General features: G+C 44.9%; 1 protein-coding gene across 1 annotated transcript in view; it reads right to left on the bottom strand.

Moving 5' to 3' along the window:
* Nucleotides 1-2,167: 2,167 nt before the first annotated feature.
* Nucleotides 2,168-24,028, bottom strand: part of SLC10A7 (solute carrier family 10 member 7) — a 192,801-nt gene continuing 170,940 nt past the window's right edge. Inside the window, exons 10-12 of the mRNA XM_006770141.2 lie at nt 22,992-23,065; nt 6,154-6,299; nt 2,168-4,620 (exon numbers count right to left, since the gene is read on the bottom strand). Of these exons, the coding sequence (XP_006770204.1) occupies nt 4,591-4,620; nt 6,154-6,299; nt 22,992-23,065 (250 nt within the window). The 3' untranslated portion in view covers nt 2,168-4,590. The remainder of the gene's footprint in view (nt 4,621-6,153; nt 6,300-22,991; nt 23,066-24,028) is intronic.

Below are 24,028 nucleotides of genomic sequence, written 5' to 3'. Positions count from 1 at the left end.
CACTGTGACAAAGAGTTTTAGGGGTTCTCTCATTCGACCCCAATAACAAACCTATGATGCTACTCAATTCTCAATTTGGCTTCGTGAGCAGAGAAGCGAGCTATACACACACGATCTTGCGCTGTCTTCCTTGCACATGGGGATTCTTAGGGCTGGAGCTGGAGGACTGCTGGAGGGGAGCTGGTATTGGGGGAGGGGGGATACTGTCAGAATGGCCGCCCAGGAGGTGGTAATGGGGGGCCCGGGGCAGGAAGTCCTGGTGGAAAAATACAGCTGAGTTCTAGCCACGCTGGCAAAGCCGGCCTAGGACTCCAAGGGCCACATGTGGACCCAGACCCCAGGACTTCAGCAGTGAGCACGCAGTTGAGCACAGACGGCCCGGCTGCAAAACTTCACGTCTGGAAGAGGCAGGAACAGGGCTGAGGCCAGGACCCACATCCTCGTGTGCTGCTTCCCCTTCTGTGGGCTCGGAGGCCTGGTGTCTGCAGGAACCCTGGCCTTCCTCCAATTGTCTGGAATTTCTGAGGTGGGGTGGGGCGGCTTTGATTCACTCCACATAAGGAGAGAACAACATCCTTTATCAACCTTGGTTGCAGATTTCAGAGTTTAGAATCAGGCTAGTTTCCAGAAGTCTAGGGTTGTGGAGGGGTCTGCTTAGTGATTAGTCGTGTGGGCTCTGGAGTCAGGAAAATCCGAGTTGAAATCTCCACTCACCTAGGAGCTGTGAGGCCTGCAACCATTTTTGTCTCTTTGGTCTTGGTCTCCTCACCTACACAGTGGGGACGGCAATGCACATCTCCTCCTGGGGTGGCTGCAAGTCAAGTGGAAAGTCTGGGTGAGGAACCTAGTAGGGCCCGTGGTGCGGAGCATGCTGGGCTCGGCCATGTCATCCTGGGAGAGCCCTCCCAAGCATCCCTCCTGACACCAGCGTGAGGAACAGCATGCTGGTAGCTCGGCATTGCCAGGGTGGGCCTGTGTACCCCACGGAGCCCTGAATATCAGCTGCTTGTGTTGCAATCTCTCACATCTGAGCGCATCTTAATTTATAGGTGGATGTAATGGTTTAAGAGCGAATTCTGTGCTCCTCCAAGGTTTCCAAGAGCATCCATTCTTCTCATCACCTGTAAAAATCCCCACTTATGATTTGGTGTCTTTTTACTGAAATGTTTTCTTCTATCTCATCTATAGCACCTTTTGGTGGATGTTGAACCTTTTATTTACCCCCAAATAAACGGAAAGCTTTGGCGTAAAGCAGATTTTGACTAAAGGCTTTTTTGGGGGGTTCAGTTTAGCACTGCAGAAAGAGTCCTTATGGAAAACAGTATGGGGGATCCTCATGAAATTAAAAATAGAATGTCCATAATCCAGCGATCTCACTTTTGGTATATAGCCAAGGTAAACAACTAACTCAAAGGGAGTCTATAATAAGAGCTCTCAAAATTTTGAAGATGAGGACCTATCTATTAAGATCACAATTTGGAAAATCAATACACATTTTTGTGGCTGCTACTCCGAGCCAGGCACTGTGTCAGGCACAGAAGGAAAATGGAGATGAAGACTGTGTTGGAGGAGACAGAAACCTAAAGTAACAATCAGACGATGCAAAGGTTTGAGAAGACTGGAGGCATCTTCCAAGGGCACATCACGGGAGCCAGCCTTGCCCTGGTGGGAACAGGAAAGCCGGGTGGGGCAGCTGACCCTTCTGTCAGCCCCACAGGGAGAAGAGACTGCTAACCAAGCTCAGCACAGGAAGAACACGGAGGCACTGAATCCAAACAAAGTAACTGGCTCATAAGGAAACATGGGGTTTGGAAAAGGCATTCCAAGGTCTCATCTTTTCTCTCTCTCAAAGGAATAACAAGGGTAACAAGCATTCAGATCACCTAAAATCTATCACTATTGTTGGGTATGTTTCTCTTTTGGTCCTCAACTCCGATGCAGAGAACACATATATTTCTGATACAAAAGCCAGGGCTGTTTCTGGCTTTAAAGTTATGATGTGGAGAAAGTACTGAGAGGAAACCTGGGAAGATGGTGGAGCTTGTGTCTCTTTCACCACAAACGATGCAATAGTATTTGGTGACTCAAGAGAAATCTGTAGGTTCTCAGAAGGCATTGTGAGTGCATCTGAAATCAGGCTACAAATAAGACACGGGTTCTCTTGTGATTTCTGAAACATTTCTTTGTTTAATCATAGAATCCTTTTCATCTTCCATTCATCATAAATAATCCACTTTATTACTTTACCAATCCTTTTGAAAAAATTTGGTATTTAGCATAAACAAACACTGAACATTAGCCAGAGGTGTGTTAATTTCAAACAGAATAGGAAGGAACTTGAAAAAAACCACAAAAATTTTAAAACTTAGAAAAGAACATATGAAGAGATGAACATTATCACCCACTAAAATAATCAAATTTCATAACAGCCATTAAAAAAATCCAGGTGGAAAAATGGGTAAACATAAATATAACCTAATTATTTCTTTCATAAATACACTTAGACAAAACAAATTCCTAGAACAGATAGCTTGACAGTACATAAACATAATAAAGTATTTTCAGACATGAATAATTAAATCCCAATAAACATGAATTAAAAATAAATTTTAATTCTGTTTTTCCTTTATGGAAAAATATGCCACAGCATTTGTGTCAAAAAAAATAGGCATAAACATATCACTAAAGCCACCAACATTCACCATGTAGATTATTTAAAAAAAATTTTTTTTTAAAGCAAAAGATGTTATAGTATTTTCCGTTGAATATTATCCCATAATCACACACCTACTATAGGTGTTTGACAAGAGAGGTAGATAAGTTGGGGGGAAAAACAGTATTCTAATGCTAGCTTTTATTGTAACTCAATTTCATTTACTCTGAACTTTAAAGAAGTTTACAGGAACACAAAAACCTTTCTGAGCTCCATTTGTAAGCATCCAAAGTATCAAACAAAATTACAAAAGTCTCAACAATGAAAATTCTTGACAAATAGCCCATTTAGAGTAGTTTTATGCAAGGTCTGGCACTGGCTTTAAAATTGACACTGAGGAAAACTGTTGTGAACTTTGTGAAATTCAGTGATGTTGAAATGAGTCAGAAGCAGCCCACAGGAGACGAGACCTGGTAGTAACAAGAATACAAAGTCACACGATTGATGAACTTGATCGGTTTCTAAGGAATGATTTTTCTTTTGTTGACAAAACAACAGGACAGCTGCCGAGGACAGCGTGGCCCCGGTGTGCCCCCGGGCGCCGATCTTGTCTGTCAGATCAAGAAAGACCATGGAGAGGATGTCACAGAGGGTGTGCGGGAAGCAGAGAGTTCCCCTGGCTTTACATATTGCTCTATTCTCTCTTTGGGTCCAGTGAATGCTCGTCACTCGCAGAGGCAAACATTCAACACTGTTTTGAAAGCTGAAGCCCAATTGGGAATGAATTTTACTTAATAATTGGGTCAATAAATGGTTTTGCATTTTCTGTGCCCATTTTTTCCCCCCATTTGGGTAGAAAGAATGTGTATCTGTAACATCTGTTTGCATCTATGACCTTCATATTTCCATTTATTCATAACAGCAATCTGATTTAAATTTTTTTAAATGTCGCAATCGTTTGTCAAGTCTGCCAAGGAAATTTTCATTTATAACTTGTCTCAAATGCCGCGAGTGTGCTTAATTCAAGGATGTAACAGGCTGCTTCTGGCTAAAAGGGGTGATGTGTGCTCAGCACATCTATGTAACAGGAAGAGTTTTTCTCAGCCGAGGAATGTGAATATAGTCCATCATTAATCACTGATGCTCTCAAACTGATAACATTTTTGTGTCTCACATTTGGCTGTTATGAGTTTGCGAGTGTGTTGGAAAATAGGAAAGAAATTAAATTGGAAGAAAAATGAAACATCTATGACTTTGAAAATCCTGAAAACCATATCTTGTAGTTTTCCTCAAAATGTCACTTAATTGACTCATAACTCAACCATCAGGTCTTTTCTTTGAAGCAGCTTATAGTAAATTTAAGACACATACTATCACAATTTCTGATCATGGCCCAGAGGAATTTCTGTGTGGAAACTATTTGAAGGAATGTCTAAAAAAAACGATGTCAAGGAATGCAGATAAATTATGCTTTTCAGTCTATGACTCCTGTGGAGTTGATAAGAGGCATGTCACAGTTGTAGAAGAAAATCACACAGTAAATCAAAGTACTTGTGAGTAAGACTTTGGAAGTAGTCCCCGTCTTCGGAAGGGCATTTCTCTGATGGTACGACCTCCTTTCGAACAGTACAGTAACCATGACAGAGTTGTATGCACAAAGCTGGGGCTTTTGTCACTTACAATGACTGTTCCCTGCGTTAGGAAAAGAAATATTAAACAACTCCAAAATACTGCACCACCCCTGGCAGTAACCAACAAAGTCGGTTTTGGAAATAACGCTCTTGTCAAATACATTTTTAAGGCACTTCAACAGTTATATCATTTTCTGTGTGTAAAAAAATAAAATATGCATTGAAGCAACATTCACAAGTACAAGTCTCAGGACTGTGCACAACCCTGTACATATGTACACCGCTGCAGGCCGGGCACCTCCTGGGCTATACGATTGGTCTCGTCAACTTCACTCCCTGCAAGAGAGGAGAACACGCAGTTCAGAGTTGGACAGCATCCATGAGCCGAGTGGAAGTGTCAAAAACACCAGATCATCGATGCTCTGAGAAGGAAGAGGCCCACCCAGATAGCACTCGGTAACCAGTGACCCAAACCTCTGTGACACAGACATCACCCGCCCACCTCCCCGGCCCGCAGACTGTCACCTCCCCAGCCTGGCCTCATCACTCACACAGTCCCCTGTGCACTGGAGTTGGCTGCAGGTCTCAATGGTATTGTCTGCAGGGCAATTGTGCATACCCTTGGGATGGGTGCTTTGTGTTTGTTTTGGTGCGCAAATGGGAGGGATGACACCCTAAGCCTCTGGGTTATTCTAAGTTAGACAGGGGCCCCAGTGTGGGAAGATGAACAGCACTGTCCAATGTCATCTCCCCCTTGGAAATGCTTCTTATCTGCAGAACGAATGCCAGAGCTTTGAAATATTTAGAAAGTTTCACTCCGATTAATCTGCTGTTTGCTATGGCTGTGTATCATTATTAGGGCATCAGGATTTTTGGATAACTTTCTCCATTCTCTGTCAAAATTTATATGTAGAAATTCTGGTCTATAATGCACACATACATTGATAAATATAAACATTAAGTATACCTGAAAGTTTTCAAAATAGGTAAACAGTAAAGAATAATGTACTAACATGCCCCTCTACCAAGCCTGAGGGGAGGACCAGGCCTGGAGCCGTGCCCAGCACAGAGTGGCACTCACTAACACTTTGTTAAGTAACTAAATGAGCGACGGTGTTGGATGCGTTAATCTTTCCAGGTAGGTTCCTGGGGACCTGGGAAATACATTGCTTCGAAAGCAATGTGTATTTCTGTCCGGAGTGCCCTCATGGTGCAGGGGGAAGGTTTTGGGGGCCAAAGAGACCAGGGTTCAAGTCCTAACTCTAACATGGACTAAAGCACCCACATGGCCTGGGGCAAGTTGCTCCCTCTCTGAGCCTATTCCCCAACCTGTACAGCAGGGGTAGCGGAGCTGCTGCAAACAGTGTTGCAGACACTAATGGACAACAGTGGCAGCAAAGAAAACCACAGCAGCTGGCTTTGTCAGACACCCGCCACATGCTCTCCCACAACTCCGAGGAGGAGATGTCAGCATCAGTCCTCGAGTGGCAGACACTGAGGGGCAGAGGAGTGATGTGCCCCAGGTCACCAGTGAGCAGGGGCAGAGCGGCTGCTGGCTGGCTCACGGGTCACATGTGCTTTGAGTGTATTTACTGAACATTCACCCCATTGCACCCTGGCCTTCAGTATGAGCGAATGGAAAGGAGCTTTACAAGCTGCATTTTCAGTATAATTGTACTTTTACAACCACACAAAACATTTAACCTCAACCCTCCTGCTCACACTGAAGTGGATCCATGCATCATTGTTGGATTTAGTTAAGGAAATACGTCCCCTGAGAACGAGAACATGCAGTGTGTGAACAGCTAACATTCAGAAACAGCATTTCAATCTGATTCGGATCCAAGTAAGATCTGTCCGGAGTCCCACCTTCTGCCGCGACACCATCCACGACTTTATCGTGGGCACCAGCACGCTGCCCAGGAGGATCTGCACCGGGTGGTAGATGAGCAGAGGGACGGAGATTAAGGAGAGGTGCTCGTGGCCCGCAAACACGATCTTCAGCATCGGGATTCCTGGCGGACAAAGGGAGGAAATTGAAAGGCACATTCAGTCTGTCGTCAATTAAGGACCTTCTCCTTTAACACTGGAACTTGGAATAGGTCAGTGATGGCGAAACTTTTGAGCTCGGCGTGTCCGCATTTTGAAAAACCCTAACTTAACTCTGGTGCTGTGTCACATATAGAAATTTTTTGATATTTGCAACCATAGTAAAACAAAGACCCTCCTCACCCTTGGGCACGGTCCTAGGAAAAGTGTTTTGATCCAAATACTCATTAGTGTCCATTAACGTTCCTGGACAGAGTCGTTGAGAGGGAGCGAGAGGTCAGGCGTCCACATGGTGGGGGGCGTGTCACCTCTGACACGCGTGTTGTAGGTTCAACATCACTGGAATAGGTCATGGCCACATTCCCCGGGGGGTTCACAGGACCGGAAAGGGAAGGTCTCAAGTGAGTCACCGAGTCGGTGCATCCTCTTTCACTACATAAGCTCTGAGCTCTACCTGGAACCAATGAAAGCTCAAAAGGTGCTCGGTATTTGAGGGCACCAATAACTCTTGCTGCATGAGCAGCCTGTCTACCAAGGCGGGGGGAAGAGATAGAGTGGAATAGAGTTGCTTCAGGAAGGCTAAATCCCAGAGAGGCCAAAGTTCAAAATAGATCCTTTCTTGCTTAGTCGTGGAATGCAGAGGCCTTCCTGGGACCATTTCAAAGCCCCAAAGTTCACTTTTGAGAGCTGGAAGGATATAGTCAGATAATGTATGGTATACACCGCTGTAAGGAGGAGGTACTTTAGCCAAATGAACATTAACAAAGGCTTTGCATGTTCTCATTTGGCCAAGGGTCTCAGGCGTGCTATACAACATGGCGTATGGCAGGCGGACTCTAAGACTAGTGGCTGACTGCTTAAACCCACACTGAAAGTTTTAATGGAGTTCAGGTACATGAATACTACTTCCTGAGTCTACACTCTATTGCACCAAGGGCACGGTGTGCATATTTTGTAAGCAGCTGACTATAGTGTGTATCTAAGCTTCCATAACACATTCCAGACACTGGCAGTTGAACTGTTATTACCAATGGTTTTAATACGGCCCGGTGGTCAGGACTGGTGTGTACGTGTGTCAGCTCTGTCACCTGAATCACTATAATAGCTTAGCTCTCTCCTTGTTTCTTTAGAATAGCTTCTGAAAAGGACCCCAGCGCCCAAGCATGCACAGTGAGGGCACAGAAATCACCTTTTAAAAAAATATATATTTTATTGATTTTTTACAGAGAGGAAGGGAGAGAGATAGAGAGCTAGAAACATCGATGAGAGAGAAACATCGATCAGCTGCCTCCTGAACATCTCCTGCTGGGGATGTGCCCACAACCCAGGTACATGCCCCTGACCGGAATCGAACCTGGGACCCTCCAGTCCGCAGGCCGATGCTCTATCCACTGAGCCAAACCGGTTTCAGCAGAAATCACCTTTTATTATAACCCAGTGAGGGAAAGCTCTGCGTTTTCAATTATTTGTACTTCTGGTAAGTTTCACACCTTTACTAAACATGCATTTTCACAGCTGCTTTCTTTCTCCTAGCCTCACATGTCATTGCTGTGAACGGAAAACACTCGACTCTTCCCAACAACATCCTTCAGAGCTTCAAAAGCACAGGTTGAGGTTTGCACATTTCTGTCTTCTTGCCAATAGAAAAGTCAAAGGTTTCTTTTAAAAAACAGTATGCTCAATCCGTTCAGTTGAAAAGCCACATCTGACATTGGAAAGTTGTTCCGATGAGAAAAGGAGACGATGTGAACACACTACCCTGTTTCCAGGAGAGATGACTTGGTCCAAAGGAATGATGCAGAGAAGCTGGGGATGGGGGTGAAGGAAAGGTGGGGCTCCAGGGAGCGCATGAAATATGGGGATATTTGCCTCTAACGGTGATCAGAGCAGGGTTTCTGACCCCAAGTTTGAGGACCGTGGCTGCTGGGCTAAAACGCCTGAGGTCTCCTTTCTTGGCTAAGCCTCGGGCTCAGAGTCACTGGGCACAGAGGGAAGCCAGGGGGACAGTCGGGCGGCTGCTGCTACCGTAAGTCAACAGGAAACCGACTGCAAGACACACAAGGTGTCCTAGTGTCGGAGACATCAGAAGGCCACCTGGGTGTGACGGGTTAGGTGAGAGATAGCAATGCTAAGGGTAAAAATGGTTCGCGGGTACTGAGCGCTTACTAGATGCCATGCGCCGCCTGTCCCGCGCTTTCCCACATTAACTGAACTAGGTCTGGCAATAACCCGGAGGCGACGAACACTACCCCGTGCACCGTTCTCCTAGTGAGGCAACGGAAGCTTTCCCCATGGTGACGTCGGAACTGCCACGCAGGCAACTTGTTCCCCATGTCAGGGGAGACGCCGAGGTCTTCAGTTCAGACGCCATGGGGACTGCAACCCCTCGAAGCAGAACAGCGCCTGGTGTGCAGAAAGCTTTCCAGGCAGAAGTCCTTGTGGGCTTATTATCCTTCAGGGGCACCTGTGACTTCATGTGGATGAGGGACTAAGCGACTGTGGGGACCACCCCGAAGAGAGAGACAGAGACGAGACAAGTCCTTACCCTCAAGAAGTTTCCAGGGTACAGTGACCTCTACCTTCTGTGGACCCGAATCCATGCTCCACCTCACGGGAGGAAGGTCTCTCCTGCCTGTTCTGGTCTTCGCACACCACCTCCCGACAGGCTGTCCTGTCCACGCCATCTTCCCCTCTGCACCAGTGACCGGTGTTGAGCACAATCTGATCATGTAGAGTCAGGCAGGCGTTTATCATGCGGGACGAGGACCTTCTGACTGGCCCCCACTCCCTCTGTGTCTCACCCCTCCCCTCTCCCGCCTCTGTGCTCAGCCATGAGGAGCCCCTGTGCGTCCTTCGTCACCAGCCCAGCCATGCGCCATTCCCACGCCCTGTCCCGCCTGTGGGCCTTCGCACTTGAGCTCCTTTTGCCTGGAATGCCCATCACCCGCTTCTTGGCCGGCTCAATCTTTCAGCCCTTTGTTCTTAAGCTGCATCCAACGCTGGTTTCTAGCTCTGTGCTCACCAAACCCGGGGTTCATCTCAGCCCAGGGTCCCAGCACTTGGTATCGTTGTGTGTTTTCCTCACTGAGCTCAGCTTCTTAGGGTCTGAGACCATTTCTTCTTCAGCTCTGAGCACCCAGTAGGTGCTCAAGAGGAGTGCGTTGAATGGATGGGTTTGAATTCTTCCAGATCCCATCATAACGTTACTGTACTATGACTCCATGTTTATTACATTCACCAACTAGGTAAAAAAGCGCAATGATTAAAAAAAACTCTCTAGCAAGAGTGTTCTTTTAAAAGTAAAATTTAAATATAGGACTCTTTTCATCTCGCCATCACTGCAGTAATATAAATGAAGGAAATTAATTTTAATGCACCCAGGTACTGATTCTGTGTCACCATGGCTGACAGGAGCCAACGAGACTTTATGAGGTGGCATCCGACTTTATGGAAGTGAACACTAGGCATGCATTTACAATTTTACAGGGACTTTAAGCTGTCATGCTGAAAAATGTTTATAAAACATTAATCAAAAAATGCCTCTTTAATACAATGCATTGTCTGAAAGATGTTTGAAGGCGCACACTGTAAATGGATTCTTTTTCTGACTAAAGTAATTTCCACCCAAAGCATTTCCCCACTGCTCTACACGCACACCGTGTGGCTAGATAAAGAGCCCTTTCGCGGCACGTCACTGCCTGATGCGAGCACTCGGGAAATCCCTAATGTGCAGCACACCGCATTTCCATGTCGCACATGACACATTCGTCTAAAATCACCCAACAGAGTTTGACACGGCAGCATCTTCCATAAGCACAGCTTTCAACAGACATCTGCCCGGTAGGAACTTCAAGTGCAAGCTTTCTTCTTCTAACAAGCAAGCAAGGGGTTCCTTTTATCCTTTTCTTTTATTCTTTGTTCCCAGGATGGAAGGGATAAAACAATATGAACCGGAACAGATCCTCTCACCCCCACTTTAAATATGTTTATTTTATGTTCTCTGAATTACAATATTCCCTTTGTATCAGTGTTCGAGTTTCAAGTTACTACTTTCTACTGGATGAACTGTTTTCTATTTTTCCTTGAGAAACAGATATCTGTTCAGAGATTAAACACAGGCCTTTGTATAATTTCCACTAAAGGGTTATTTATAGTTCACAATATAAAAACTATTGACTGCATATTATTGTTTAGAGTTTATTTTACTTGTAGGTGCACACTGTTCTCTATCTATCTCCCTATCTATCATCTATCTATCTATCTATCTATCTATCTATCTATCTATCTATCCATTCATTCATTAAACAATACTCTCTGGGCCTCTACTGTCTGTGAGGTACTACTGTTCCCGTGCTGAGGACGTAAGGAGAACACAGGCAAAGTCCCTGCCTTCTTGGGGCCTTGATTACCTCAACTTTCCTCCAACTAAGGGATGGGTGTCCCCCTTTCTGTCACTGGCTCATCCAGCTTCTACAACTCAAACTTTGGGGATCACCTGGACTAATCCCATTTGTCTTTCCAACTCCATAGGAAGCCACCAGCTCTACATGACGCTCCTGCAGATTCTCCCCTCCACCCACACTCCCCTTCCTCGGGTTTCACTGCACCTTCCTAATTCCGTGTCTCAAACAATCAAGGCAAGATGACTCTTCAGCCTCCTGCCAGAGCCCGTCTTCAGACTCTCCCCTTCATCAAGGCTGCAGACCAGTCGGATTCACCTTCCTAAAGCCCATGTCAATGGAAGCCCACTCCCTGCTCAAGAATCACACAGACTTTCCAGAGCCGATTCATCGAATCCTCAATCCACTCAACTTCAGTGCAAACCACTGTTACTACCCCCTGCGGCAAGTGCTCGCTGCACGCCCAGTGTTTTGCCTGCGTTCTCTCACTTAATCCTTCAGCAGCTGATGGTGGCAGTTTTCCCACTTAAAGATGAGGAAGTGGTGTCGAGCAGTGAAGTGACTTGTCTGCCATCACACACCGGGCAGGTGATGGAGGCAGACTTGGACCTCAGTCTCTTACTTTCCATCACAAAGCGACGTTAACTCCATCAAACCCAACTTTCCGCTGCCCATTGCCCTCCCGGGCTCCGGCCCAGCCCTGCCTTGTCTTTGTAGAAGCTGAGCCCGCCCGGGGTTGTCCTTTCTCACCAGGTGCCTAAATCCTACTCTGGGTTCTCTGGGCTCCGCTGTGCATTTTCCTCCACCATGAAGGTGGGCCCTCCGTGGATGTCTTCCTCTTTTCTGTGTAGGTTTTGTTTCCCCTGACCACAAGCCAAGTATTATAATTTTCTTTGACTCTCCTATGGTGTTTTTAAGCACAGCACAGGACTGGCACTCAATACACGAGTGATTGATTATGTAGGAATAGGTGCTAAAGTAATGTTTCCTGTTGAAAGCGACAGGATGTGGACAACACACCTGATGCTTCACTGGACTGTAAAGGGAATTGTTCACACACCCCTCTGGGGAGGACTGTGTTTTATAGGATAAAAATAGGAGCAGGAGAGGAAATATTTTGAAAACGCCCTTTGTGTCTTTTGGAATCTAATATTACACTTACTTTCTCACGTGGCCGAGAGATGGTCTACTCCAATCACCTGGGCCATTTCCTGTCTTTCAAAGATCCGCTCGCCTGAATTCACACGACTTGTTCCCATTTAAGTGCTTCCTCCGACTCTCCGCTGAGCTCTGGAGAGAACTGCTGGCCAATTGGGGGTCCAGTGGCTTCTCTCTTTAGTTGTCATGGTGATTTCCCACTTTTGTTTAGTTTGTTCTTAGTTAGAAACATCCATAACTTTACTATCCAAATGCCCTACACATTGTTATTTGAATTCTCGCTCTTCCTGGCCAGTGGATCTCTCAGGAAAGCCCATGTTTGCCTTTGACAGTCACTGGGATGGACGGTCTCCTCAATCAAAATGCAGTCCAGCAAGGCGGTCAGTGTTTGAGAAACACGAACCCTCTTGTCCGGCATCACTAAATGCCAATCTCCGTGTCCCCTTCCCCAGCACACGCGCGCGCGTGCGCACACACACACATACACACACACACCACAGGCTTTCTCTCGGAGACAAATAGTCACAGAAAATCAAACTCAACGGCACTGATTTATTTCAATGACTAAACAAAGCGGCCATTATGTGCCATTTCTAGAGCACGAAATGAAGCTTTGATAAGGTCCAAAGGCAGTTGTGGAATTTGGTTACAAAAGGCTTTCAGGAAGGATTATCCCAAAGCAAGCTAGTTTTTAGTAACACAGATGTCTCATGCAGCGATCGAAAATCCATCAGACCCCGTAGCCTGCATGGGGCAGTACAGTGCAGCAGGAAAGAGGCCTGTAGCCAAGACAGAAAGCCCTGGGCTGGAACCCCATGTCCGCCCCTTAACTCCTGAGTGACCATCATGGGGCAAGTTACACAGCCTCGGTTTCCACATCTGTAAAATGTACCTATTTGTAGGTATTTTTTTTAAGTGAAATAATATGTCTGGTAAGTAGTAAGTCTTCATTGTTATGTGCCAGACACTGGGGTCAATGCAGTGAACAAATGGGCAACCCCTCTCGCCACCCCTCCCCGCCCCCCGTCTTATGCTCTTACAAGGAGAGAAGATAGAGAGACCAAGCCCACCGGTCACAGGGGACTGAGAAGATGCAGCACTGTTGTCAGAGGTCGTCGGGCAAACGGATTCAGCGAGCCTGCATCACCCCGATTTTTAGAGTAAACAGGAAGGCCACCTGCCTCCAGGTGATGGCACGGGGGCCTGGGTCCGTCAGAGGCCTGCAGATCAGCCGAGAGCTGCCCAGGTGTGGCCTCTGACAAGTGTCAGCGGGCACTGCAGCGGGGGGTGCAGCGAGGAGCACAGAGGCCTGAGGAGCCCCAGTGCGAAGAGCTGCTTGACAATATTAGCGCAGCGCACCCGAGGGTGAGACCTAAGAGCAACATTTACAAGGAAAGGCCTGAAAGGGAGAGGCGCTCCTTTCAACGAAGGGGCTTGTGTGGCTGGCCTTTGACTCGCTTGGGATAGAAGTTGGTTTGTGAGCATTTTCGGCCCATTAGGAAAATCAAAGATGGTTTTTGCCTTCAGTTACCTGGGCTGTAATGCTACCACTTTGCTGAAAGTTTTATGTCAATAAAGATGCAAACTAGACCAAAATGAGCATCTGGTGCTGCTTTTGTTTTGAAATAGGCAAGTTCTGGTGGGAAAGGATGTTTAATGAACCGCTGAGCGGGCTCACCAGATGCTGGAATGAAACATTTAACTCCACCGAGGGAAGGTGTCGGCCTCGGAAGACTGGCTGCACCCTCACCTGTCTGGAAGCATCGTGGAGTACTTAGCGAGCAGGGAGTTAAGAACGAACTGAAGGACTGCGCCGAGGAGCCTGCATGGACGCGCTGTGTCTCCAGGAGGCCTCGCCATGTTGAGGGAGACCAGCGGGCAGGAAGGGCAGTGAGGGAACTTTTTCACTTCTCCAGGCTGTGAATGAAAAGTCGTCTGCCTTCTAAAGGGAAAGTCTGGCTTCTGTTCACACTCGAGGATGTGAGAACATCAGAAATAGAAACGAGGATTTCACATGACAAAAGTCATGCAAAGTCACCAGAATGTATTGGACAGGGTCATCGACACAGAACGGGCTGTCTGATGGCCCTGGGAAGCCTGGTTTAGTTTCATAGGATGTTTTAGGCAAGTTGTCACATAAATAAAGGAAAGCACATGAACATTCTAAGTCTGAGGCAAAGAAAACAGTTTTCCCGAAAGTTTTGTATCCATAATCCTCGTAACAGTGGAGCTTCCAGAGGCTTCAAAAATATTAGTTAAGTGGTACATGTAAGCTGTGATCCCAATGAAAAATAATTATTTTTAACGTCCATTTTTAAAAAAATTTAGCAACATGGCTGATAATCACCTCTGGTGATAACTTTCTTCTTCTTTTTTAAATCCTCACTAATATATATATATATATATATTTAATCTTCACCCGAGAGGGGTGGAGAGAGAAACATGAGAAAAAAACAGCATGTACCCTGACCTGGGCTGGGGATCGAGCCTGCAGCCAAAGTACATGCCCTTGACTGGGAATTGAGCCCGAGACCCTTTGGACCGTGAGCCTGTGCTCTAACCACTGAGAAACAGGCTAGCATGGTAACTTTCTTCTTGATGGTACCATGTGTATGATGAACACAAACCTCAGAAAAGGTGCCTTCTGACATAAAAGAACAAAGCAGTTTTGATTTGGGGGATTAGAAATCAGTTATTTACCCTTAAATCCATCTCTCTTAAAAAGGCTGCCTTGGGTTTCTGGGGTGTAACCTGCCCAGATGGTGTCCTGCCCACCCGCTCCTGCCCTTCACTTATTCTCAATGATATACGAACTGGGCAGTTAAGATCTCATGGGGAAGACTCTTAGGCAGAAGAAGAAATTAAGAAGAACATACAATGGAGTTCAGGAAATTAAGGAAACTCTGGGAGCCATTTCCGGAAACGATGATCTCCTCTGTCCTCCTTAACCACTGAGTACTTACGCATCTAATAACACAGAGAATTGTGGATTCCACAAATCGGTACACACGAATGGCCAATTCTATGAACAAATAAGTAGGTAGAACCCTGTCTGTGTTTCTGTTGGGACACAGTGGAACATAAAGGCAGACACAAAAAGTGGTCCAAGGCAGTGGCCATCAGCCCCGGCCGCGCCTCAGAACCACCTGGGTGGCTTTCTCATAACTATGCCTGAAAGAATCCGAGTTAATGGGTGTGGGGAGGGGTCCCGGCAGCCCTGTTCCTGGACAGCCCCTGGATGATTCCAGGTGGGCCAGGTTCAGAGCCGAGTCTGGTAACAAGGGGAGTGAGAGGACACCAGGAGATTCTGGAGGTGGACTGGGGAGCCGCTGCGGGCCAGCTCTGTGTGAACTGGGGGGACCTCTCTGAAGCTCAGTTTTCTAGTGTGGACAACGCAATCAATAATAGCTATTGTGCAGGGTTGCTGTGAAGAATAAATGAAATGATAAGGCAATCTAGGTGCCTAAAACAGTGCTTAGCACGTAGTAGGCACCCAGGAAATACCAGAGCCTTTTGCTTTTAATGTTTCAAAGTGTCCTCATATCTATTTTCGATTTAATGTTCGCCTCAACCTGGTGAGATGGGAGAAAAATATAGGCTTGCCAGTTTGGACGTCTCTATGCCTGGCTGATTTAGAATTTCATCTCATTTCATTATCAAAATAACTCCGCATCTGGGAATTGAGACTCACTGTGCATTAGCAGTCAAGCACAAAAACAGTCTAAGCAACCTGCACGCCCAGCTCCGACCTTCCCGGGGCTCTCACTGGCAGCGTGCATGAGGGTGTCACTCAGAGCGGGTGCAGCTCACTCAAGGGCAGGACTTAGTGACCTCACAGTCAGCCTCAGGCGCCCATGAAGCCTCCTCACAGCCACTGGGCACAAAACTGGGCAGAGCCTAGCATCCAGCACAGCCCTAGGACTTGCTCCTCAGATGGTGGAATTTGCAAGAATCTTTTAGCAAGTTGGACGTGGCTTTATTTTTATTTTATTTTTTAAATACTTTGATTGATTTCAGAGAGGAAGGGAGAGGGAGAGATAGATAGAAATATCAATGTTGAGAGAGAGAGAGAATCATTGATTGGCTGCCTTCTGCATGCCCCCTACTGGGGAATTGAGCCTGACACCTGGGCATGTGCCCTTGACCAGAATTGAACCTGGGACCCTTCAGTCTGCAGGCTAACACTGTCCACTGAACCAAACCAGCTAGGGTGGGATGTGTCTTCAAGTTCTCAGGCAGTCTGCATATCAAGGAGTCTATTTATTACATTTATCACGGGCAGTGACAAGTTAATAATTCACCAATAAAAACCTGTTTCTGAATTCATTATGCTAATTAGTAACGTAACTGGTTGGGTTGATAAAGATAACACAAGCAGTTGTGTAGCTGCTCTCATAAAATAGTAGCTGACTACCCCAGTGAGAATTTTCCATTTGAGCGACTGTCCCTGGCACTGACCAGTCCAGTCATACACCACACTGCCAACACAAAAGGATTTTCAGGTGAATTATTTCATATAAGCACTTAGCACAGTGTTTGCCTATTAAATACTCATTGTCAGCTGTTATTATTACTACTATTGAAAACATAATAGAGAAACAATTTTTAAAATAAATCAGTGAAAGGCTTAGAAACTCTACTACAGAAGCTGAACTAATAAAACCTAAATGTGGGTGATCTTGTATCATAGCAAATCAAGAATTATCCCAAGTCTTGATTTATCTCTGGCTCTTTCATGTATCAGGAATTTGGGTTAGAGTTCAGTGAAAAAGGGACAGCAGAAGCCAAAGCCTGCCCAGTAACTCTCTGAGGAAGAGTTATCACCTCACCAACCAAGGCATAAAGTAATATTCAGACCTTGGGTTATGACCCATTAGTGAGTTGCAAAATCAACCAAATGGGTTTTATCTAGAACTTGAATAGATTATGGAATGTATCACCTACAGTAAGAGTGACGTTATTTTGTAAAATGTTCACACACATGCAAGTGTGCAACGGATTACCCTGTACAACCTATCTTCTTACTGTAGCTTGTGGGTAAACAGGTTGGACAGTCCCTGGCACAGGAACCATGGGTGAGAAGTGTGTGCACCAGGGCGTTGGTCGTCCAGGCAAGCAAAGATGATTGATTCCTGAGGGTCAGCCCGGGAATACCCCACAGAGATTTTATTGTCTTTAATCACATACTTGCTGCCTGGAACCTGGAGACTTCCTGGAGTTTTATTACAAAGTCTGGATGTTATAGTAGTGATTTTCAGACACCAAATCCAGAAAAAAAATTCAAAACAAAATAGTCCAAAAACCTCTGAGGACATAAGTGCATTGCTTTGTTAGAGAACTTACATCTCTCTCTTCATGTGGGCCAGAAAATAGCAACAAATGACAGATGCTCCCCCTTGTCTCTTGAGCATGGTAGTAAAATCTACCGGGCCTCCAACGCCAGGGCATCTTTAAGGGTCTGTCCAATGGCAGGGGTCCCCGAGCTGCCTTCCTACAGAACTGTGACTGAACTGCAGGGCAGGAACATTTACGGCTCTGCCCCAAAGACAAGCTTGTATCTTCTATCTTTACTCTGACTTCTGTTTCCATGTTAGTAGTTTATTGTTGAACAGCATTCTGGCTCTTAGCTTGCAGGAATGGAGGGCAGGCAGCTGTCGCCTCACAAAAGGCAGGGGCCGGGGGCTGGCTCATCAAGACTCACTTTAAATAGGGCACAACCTTTTGTTAAGAAAGAATGAAAGAATGAGTGCAAGTTTGTGACTGGGCCACATGGAAATATGTTTATGGAACAATGGTAGAGATTAAGTACTTAAAAACCATCTTATAACCAGCAATGTAACTGGAGGTAATTTTCTTTTTTAAACAACTGATAAAACCATCCAAGCCCAAGCTGAGATCACAGTTACAATGCCTGGAATAATGTAGCACTTTCTGGTCTTCTAAGCCCTTTTGTATCCTATTATCCAATGCAGTACAGGAAGTCCGGAAGCCCAGACTCTAGTCTCTACGAGATCTGGGATAAGTTCTTAAGTTTCTTTCTATGCTTTCATTTCTTCACATGCAAAATAGGACAATAATTGCTGACTTGCTAATATTCTGCCTTGTTCAGGTACCATGACATAATGAGTTAAGTGCTTTTAAAAAGTGCTTCCCAATTGTAGGAAGGGTAGTTTTATTAAGATAATCTTCATGTGCCAAGTGGAATCACAGATAAGCTTTAAGGGAAAAGAAAAAAGAAAGGCAAACTTTCGTATTTCAATTCCATTTCCTCTTGAGAAAATAACCGAGATGCTATTAAGTGATCATCTCAGCCCAAGTTGCAGGGAATCGTTTAACCTTCTTGCAAAGCTTCCAAGTAAAACTGAAAACAAGAACCATTTCAGCCCGGCCGGTGTGGCCCAGTGTTTGCACGTTGACCTATGAACCAGGAGGTTACGGTTCTGTTCCCGGACAGGGTACATGCCTGGGTTGCTGGCTTGATCCCCATCTTGTAACCAGTAGGGGGGGATGCAGAATGCAGCTAATCAATGATTCTTTCTTGTCATTGATATTTCTATCTCTCCCTTTCTCTTCCTCTCTGAAATCAATATATATTTTAAAAAAAGAACTGTTTCAGATTTTGTTTCTCCTCTGAACATCTTTCCAGAGTGTTATGGTATCTTCTCATCTTTAGGAAGAAGTGACAGCTGGATGTCCTTTCCTGAAATACTGTAACATCATTCGCAGAACCCTTCCTCTGAAGTACTTGTTTCCTTTCACACAGAGCAGGGGAACTGCTGTCTTACAGAACGGAGACATCAGCTGCTGAGCAGACTCAGACACCTGAAACTAGAAGGAACCTCAAGCTCATTGCCACCTGCTCACTTCACAGCCGAGGACACCGAGGCCCACAGCAGTTCAGGGATGTGGTCCAGCTGCTGGTGAGAGAACCAGAACTTGGATCCTGACTAGACTCAGGTCTGTGGTTCTTTCTACTCTTTCCAGAAGCCGATGTTTACAGAAAAGCTATATTCCTTTTGCTTAGTGCATAGTTTCTGGTCACAGCTCAACTACAGACTCATGATGGAGTATAAGTGTTGGGAGGAAGAGCTGCTTGATTCGCCTCTGTACAAAGAGTGTAGAGAACAGTGATGGCGAACCTTTGACATGCATGTCAGAGGTGACACGCGAACTCATTTTTTTGGTTGATTTGTTAAATGGCATTTAAATATATAAAATAAATATCAAAAATATAAGTCTTTGTTTTACTATGGTTGCAAATATCAAAAAATTTCTATATGTGACACGGCACCAGAGTTAAGTTAGGATTTTTCAAAATGCTGACACGCCGAGCTCAAAAGGTTCGCCATCACTGGTATAGATGGTAAGACATATACTGGACTTGCAATAAGTGTTGGTCATGACATTCTACTTAACATTTACATAGCATTCTTTCCACTGAGACATGCTTTTGCAAATAAGAAACAAGCGGAACCTCACACCGGACTGCCGATTGTCAGGTGACATGTTCTCAGAGTATATGCTTTCATTTTCCCATTTAAAAACATGAAAAACGAATCCAAGCATACACTTCACTGAAGGATCTCAAACACCCTGAAACGTTCTCTTTCCAGGTATGGCGAGGAAGTTTCCTACGGCTATTAGAGCTCTAGATAACAAAAGTGCCTTGAATACTCAGAGAAAAGACAAATAAAACACTAATTTCACAGACACCTGGGATCGAACTTCTTTCTTGATGCGATCTATTGGCCCACTGCGCGCACAGCCGTGTTAACTAGGGCACGAGCTGCTCTTGGTCTCTGCTGTGTAAAACAGCTCTGGTTACTGGACGAACATCGGTGTCAAGCAGGAGAGGGCTCTGGGAGAGTCCACGGCCTTAGGGCAGCCCACTGCAAGGGATGCTCCTGGCAAAATGTAAAATTATCTGCAGCCCTGAGCTGAAACCACGGGAGCACACGGACAAGCGGTGGTATTGTTTCCGATGGAGCCCCGGATAGTCTGCGCTTCCTCCGGAGCCTCCTCTTGCTTCTTCAACGAACTCTGGGGAATGGCATCATGTCAGGCTTTCCAGATGGATTATGTGAAGCCATAGCTCAATGTCATTTTCAATAGGAAGCCTCATAATTAAAGGTCAAATAGTCACTTCATCTGCAATCAATCAATAGAAAAAGTACTAATACGAAGAACTAATCAATCAATGGCAAATGCACTAATAAAAGCAATGAATCAAATTCAGCATGTGTGTAGGTGCGAGCACATGGAGGATATCGAGACAGGACAAGAGCAAGAATAATAAAATAAATCGAGAGTGTACATACAAGACAGCTTTCAGAAGGCTTCTCAAGCAAGAGTTTTCATCTTTGGTTCTGTAGTTCCATGGGTACCACTTGGACTGCAATGATTTATTCTTAAATACAAATACTGGATGTAAGAATGAATGGTATTCATAAGTATTCTATTTGAGATGCTGAGTGTGTGTTCGGGGGTGTGTATGTATAAAACCACTCGGAGAATACTATGACAGTGACTGCCAAAGGTATAGATATATATTCTAAATACCAAGTAGATATTATCTGTTGTATTTTAGCTGTGTGTGTGAGGTGAAGGTATAGCTCCAAGTGAAATTATCTGAAATTTCCTCCTTGGTTCTGAAATATGAATTGCTCGCACTTAGTGTGATGTTCTTTTATTTCCATGCAGATAGAAGTTGCATTAGGCCACCGTTGTGACACATCCTCTGTACCAGTGATGTCGGGCACCAGGAGAGGGGAATATGTACTCGATCTTGTGAAAACAGACACAGGGCGTAGCAAGGCCATTCTAGTAATAGGATCCAACACCCCTAGCTATATGGGAAAATAAGGGGGCTCCTGAGACAAGGGAAGCAGCAGAGAGGCCATTTTTATAAATGCTAGCCAGGTATGATCAAGGCATGATAAAATAGTCGAGTTGGAACTAAAAGTCTCTAATCTAAGAGCTAAGGAAACAGGCCTGGGAGGGACCAGAGGAAGAGTCAGGATGAGTATTTAGGTTTTATAGTTCCAAGAGAGATTGAGTCTATCGTGTTACAGAAGTAACTAAGGATTTACACTCCATGGTTACTTAGGTAACTACACTAGTATTGTATTGGAGAATCTAAGTACCTGTTTCAGGAGAGGATACTACAAAAGCAAACAAGTCTAAGTTCCCCCAACGCTTTTCAACAAACAGCTATATCTGATTGGTGTTCAGAGCACCGACCTGTTTGTCTGAAAATTAAGCTTTCAGAAAGCATCAAGAACAGAGAGTATGGCTCTGGGATTATGGAAAGGAAGAGACGGAAAAAAAAGAGTGAACAGGAGTTTTGCTTATAGAAAAGAAGAGGATGCTGATTGTGTGCTTTTGGGGGTAGAGGTCATCATTCAACATAGCCAACTCCAGCACAGAAGATCATGGAGAAACCAAAAAATGCCCCATTGGGAGGGGGGCGTCTAAAGGCCTCTGTAGAAATGCTGTGGCTCAGCATCTGCTCGAAGGACACAGGCTCAGGAGACCCCGAGTTGGAACATCTGAGACATTTGCGGGCACCCACCTCTGGACTCCTGACCTTTTTAACAACCCCTTACTTTTTAGGAGACTGGGAAATCCAGATATCGCATCACAATATCCACATGGGGAAAAAAGTGTCAGATGGTTTCTTTGAGGTCGACAATTAAACGACACCTGTTACATGAAAATCTACAAGACAGACTGGGAATGGTAACACAGTCATAACTAATACAGTTAAAAGTAACTAGCAATAATAGCTACTGCTTAAAGAGTACCTGCTAGGTGCCAGGCAGCACACTAGCTCTTCCGGGCTATCTTATTTAACCCATAGCAATTTACATACATTCTGGCATGAAGTGACTACCCGTTACATATAAGCACTGTGCTAGCTACTTAACAAATTTAATTCTGACCTTTACAATTGCCTTACAAAGTATTACACCATCCCATTTTACAGATGGGAAAGCTGAGGTTCAGGAGGTTAAGTGATTTGTCCAGGGTCACAAAATCAGGACTGGAATGTAGCTTTCAAAGGTCTTTCAACTTCAGTTTGATGTTGATTATAAAGAAAACCTACCAAACATGCTACAATGTATGAACAGTATATGTATTCAAATTAGCTGCCAGCCCTAGATAGCAACTGCTCCTCAAAGAGTTTGTCCAATTTCTAAATCACTTTCCAAACTTGGCGAGAGTGTCAGACAAATACAAGTGGGGTTACCAAAAACATGATGGAATGCCTCTGTTTTCTAGGCTCAGACTGAACTTGAACATGAGCAGACTCACAGCCACGTCATGATTCTTCCTTTTCTTCAGTGAGTCACGAGCCAAAATTAAAAGTTTTCCTATGAGTTTTTGCCACAGTGTGTCTATTAGCCCAAAGGGTTTATGAGTGATGTATATTTCAGTGAAGGCTCTGATTACTTAATGACTTTTAATGACTAGAAACATGGATTCTGGATACCTAAACACGTTATTGGGATAATGCCACCAAACTGGATAAAGCTAAGTAGAAAACAGCATTTTCTTTCTTGATCTATTTTTGTCTATTAAATAAATACTTATTTCACTTTAGATGCTAATCAGATTGAGTTAATAATAATGATAATGTGTTTCTTTATCGAAGCAACATAACATTCTGAAATGAACTTCAAATTAATGTCAATATCTAATTAGAGAAATAATGTTATTCCCACCTTGCCCCAAGCTTCCAGAAAATAAGTTAATATTTTCTAGGGGCAACTCTAGAGCCTTCCAAAGCTGAGTTTTTGCCCATTGTGCACCCCCCATTCCCAGCTTTTAACATTAACATTCCACATTGAAAACTTTTTATGAGAATCAAAAACCTTACAAATTAAGCTAGATCCTACATTTTTAACCATAGGCCCTCCAAAACTAGTTCAATCGTATAATAGTATTTCAAAGCAGCAGCCCATTCTCATTTTGCTATTGTCCTTTAACCAAATGGATGATACCCCATTCCATTTAATCTGAAGCACTGCTTGAATCTCACACTCATAATATGTAACTATCTGAGGGTTAAACCAGTTTGTGAGTCTGTGAATCACTTACCCAAAGTGAGGGATTTGTGTGTAGAACAGAAAACGATAGCCACAGTGTCTGCTGGTGTGAAACCGGAATTATTCCTAGGGGCAAGAGAAAAAAGTGCTTTACAAATACTTTCATTAAAAGACTATTTAACATATCCTAAATCAAACATAGTACCCACCTTCGTGTTGACATCCCTTTAACCAATCCTGGAGACAGAAGCCATTCTATGCCCAAATGTCTGAATGTCTTTACAGAGAATCATTTCTGAGTCACTTATCCTTGGAAGGGGGATGGTTTTAAAATGGTGTGGTGGAGGTCTTTTAAGATCACACGTGTAATCAGTGGTGGCGCAGGACTCCAGGAAAGTCATGCCGGGAAGCACTGCCTAGGCCAGGGGTGGGGAAACTTTTTGACTCGAGGGCCACAATGGGTTCTTAAACTGGACCGGAGGGCCGGAACAAAAGCATGGATGGAATGTTTGTGTGAACTAATATAAATTCAAAGTAAACATCATTACATAAAAGGGTACGGTCTTTTTTTTTTTAGTTTTATTCATTTCAAACGGCCGGATCCGGCCCGCGGGCTGTAGTTTGCCCACGGCTGGCCTAGGCTGTCACCTGATAGCAACCTGTTGGCTTGAAAGAGTCATTGTGTCTGCAAAACTGCTCACTCAATGACAAACAGGTCCTTTGAGAAGTTCATGGTATGAATAAAGATTCAACATCATAGGTTTTAGTAAAACATTATCCCATATATCAAGCCTCCTCTCAGGTCTCTGCAAAACATACCAATCCATCCTTGCTCACAGCTGAGAAACTGAGGCAGAGAAGGCGCATGTGACCCAGGGCCCCACAGCCGGGCATGACAGAGTCAGGATTTAAGTTAAGCCTGGCCCCTGTGCCCACGCTCTTAACTGCTATGTTCTACGATTGCTATACTAGAGGCCCGGTGCACAAAAATTTGTGCACTCGGGGGGAAGGGGGGTCCCTCAGCCTGGCCTGTGCCCTCTCGAAGTCTGGGACCCCTCGGGAGATAACGCCCTGCTGGCTTAGGCCTGC

This window comes from Myotis davidii, unplaced genomic scaffold (assembly GCF_000327345.1).
Source record: "Myotis davidii unplaced genomic scaffold, ASM32734v1 scaffold323, whole genome shotgun sequence".
Classification (NCBI taxonomy): domain Eukaryota; kingdom Metazoa; phylum Chordata; class Mammalia; order Chiroptera; family Vespertilionidae; genus Myotis; species Myotis davidii.
Note: the sequence above shows the minus strand (reverse complement) of the source record. Positions and strands in the feature narration are given on the sequence as shown.